Source organism: Arachis ipaensis, chromosome B9, assembly GCF_059453495.1.
Source record: "Arachis ipaensis isolate K30076 ecotype BB chromosome B9, ASM5945349v1, whole genome shotgun sequence".
NCBI lineage: Eukaryota > Viridiplantae > Streptophyta > Magnoliopsida > Fabales > Fabaceae > Arachis > Arachis ipaensis.
In genome coordinates, this window is record NC_142444.1 from 144,861,378 (window position 1) to 144,863,576 (window position 2,199).

General features: G+C 32.4%; 1 protein-coding gene across 1 annotated transcript; it reads right to left on the bottom strand.

Moving 5' to 3' along the window:
• Positions 1-1,244: 1,244 nt before the first annotated feature.
• LOC110266946 (uncharacterized) lies at positions 1,245-1,706 on the bottom strand. Its single transcript, XM_021112037.1, has one exon. The coding sequence runs from the start codon at positions 1,704-1,706 to the stop codon at positions 1,245-1,247; it is 462 nt and encodes a 153-aa protein (XP_020967696.1).
• Positions 1,707-2,199: the final 493 nt, after the last annotated feature.

Consider the following 2,199-nt stretch of genomic DNA (forward strand, 5'->3'; position numbering starts at 1 on the left):
TAATAGAGTTCGATTCCTCCTTTCTGAAATACCATTGTGTTGTGGAGTACCAGGAGGTGTCCATTGAGAAAGAATCCCATTTTTATTTAAGTACTCAAGAAAATTATCATTTAAATATTCTCTTCCTCTATCAGATCTAAGCACCTTAATGCTTTTACCTGTTTGATTTTCAACTTCCCTGCGAAAAATTTTGAACATTTCAAATGACTCAGATTTGTGTTTCATAAGATGCACAAAGCCATATCTAGACATATCATCAGTGAAAGTGATAAAATAGGAATATCCTCCTTTGGCTTGAATTTTCATTGGTCCACAAACATCTGTATGTATTAGTGCCAATAATTCTGTAGCCCTTTCTCCATGTCCCATAAATGGAGTTTTGGTCATTTTTCCTTTGAGACAGGATTCACAAGTTACATATGATTCATAATCATATTTGTTAAGGTAACCTTCTTTATGTAACTTAGAAATCCTTTTTTCTCCTATATGACCAAGTCTACAATGCCAAAGATATGGTTCATTTACTTGATTATTCCTCTCTTTTTTGAGAGTAGAAACATGCATGACAGAATTACCATTTAAATCGGAAAGAATATAAATGCCATATTGGAGATAGCCATTTACGTATAAGTCATCACCATAATAAGTAGAACAAATGCCATTTTTAATATTAAAATAAAAACCACGTTTGTCCAACATAGAAACAGAAATAATATTTGCAACAAAATTAGGAACATAATGACAATTCTCCAATATTAATGTCTTGCCCGTAGGCATTGCTAAAGAAATAGATCCTATAGTTACAGCAGCAACATTTGCTCTGTTCCCGACTTGAAGGTAAGTTTCTCCCTTCTTCAGCCATCTACTTACTCGTAGTCCCTGCAACGAATTGTAAATATTATGAGCACTTCCGGTATCTAATACCCATATAGAAGAATTAATAGTAGCTAAAGAAATCAGGAAAACTATTTTCAAGCATGTCTTACCTTCCTCTTTGGTTTTCAAAGAAGCAAGGTACTCCTTGCAGTTTCTTTTCCAATGACCTTTGCCTTTACAATAAAAGCATTCAGCATCATTTTTGTCAGCTTTTTCTTGTTTGCCCTTGGATTTGATCACACCACCCTTAGGTGTCATGGTTCTCTTTTAAAATTATTCTTTCCATTTCCTTTTGCTTTCAACTTTTCTTTCTTCTTAGAAGAGATGCCAACTACCATAGCAACTCCTTTCTTTTTCTCATATGCAATTTAATTCTCATAATCAATTAGCATGTTGAGCATTTCATGAAGATCACAGCTTACTTTAATCATATTAAAACTAACAATGAATTGTGAAAAAGTTTCTCGAAGAGATTGCAAGATCAAATCTTGTGAAAGTTTTTTGCCCAATTTGCATCCCAACTTCTCAAGTTGTTCAATAAGATCAATCATCTTAAGAACATGGGGTCCAACAGGAGAGTCCACATCAAGTGTGGATCTAAACAAAGTTTTGGACAATTGATATCGGGCCGTCTTACTTTGTGCACCATATATCTTCTTAAGATGTTCAACAATAGTTGGTGGATCCGTATCCTGATGTTGCCTCTGAAGATCAGAACCCATGGATGCCAGAATAATGCATTTGGCAGTAAGACAATTTTCCAAGTACTTCTCATAAGCCTTGGTTGCCTTATTATCAATACTTCCATCCTCTTTAGGAACTGGGACCATTACAGCAGGCTTATCGATTATATCAATTAACCTTTCATGCATAAGAACAATTCTTAAATTACGATACTAATCATCATAATTGGCTCCAGCCAATTTGTTATTTTCAAATATGCCACGCAGTGATAGAGTAGACATATTATTCATGAATCTAAAAGGAAAAAACAAATATAAGTACGTATTCACACATACAAATAACACTTTCTACAATAATTATTATTATAGAAAATTAAGAAATCTTTATTTCTTAAATTAAGTGTTAAAAAAAATATTTAAAATCATGAATTAGTATCTTGGTTGTCAAGTCATTACTCATACATTTTTAAACAGATGATTAAATGTATCACATACAATTTTAATCCCAAATAATTACCTGGTTGTCAGGTTATTATTTAATTGAATTATATTTTATACCCTTAGGTTGTCTAGGTTCAAGTAAAAATTAATTCATTCCATGTATCAAATACATATATAAATTTTATCCTTGAGTACGAAT

Coding starts and splice junctions, on each gene's coding strand:
- LOC110266946 (XM_021112037.1), bottom strand. CDS start 1,706: ATGGTCCCAGTTCCTAAAGAGGATGGAAGTATTGATAATAAGGCAACC.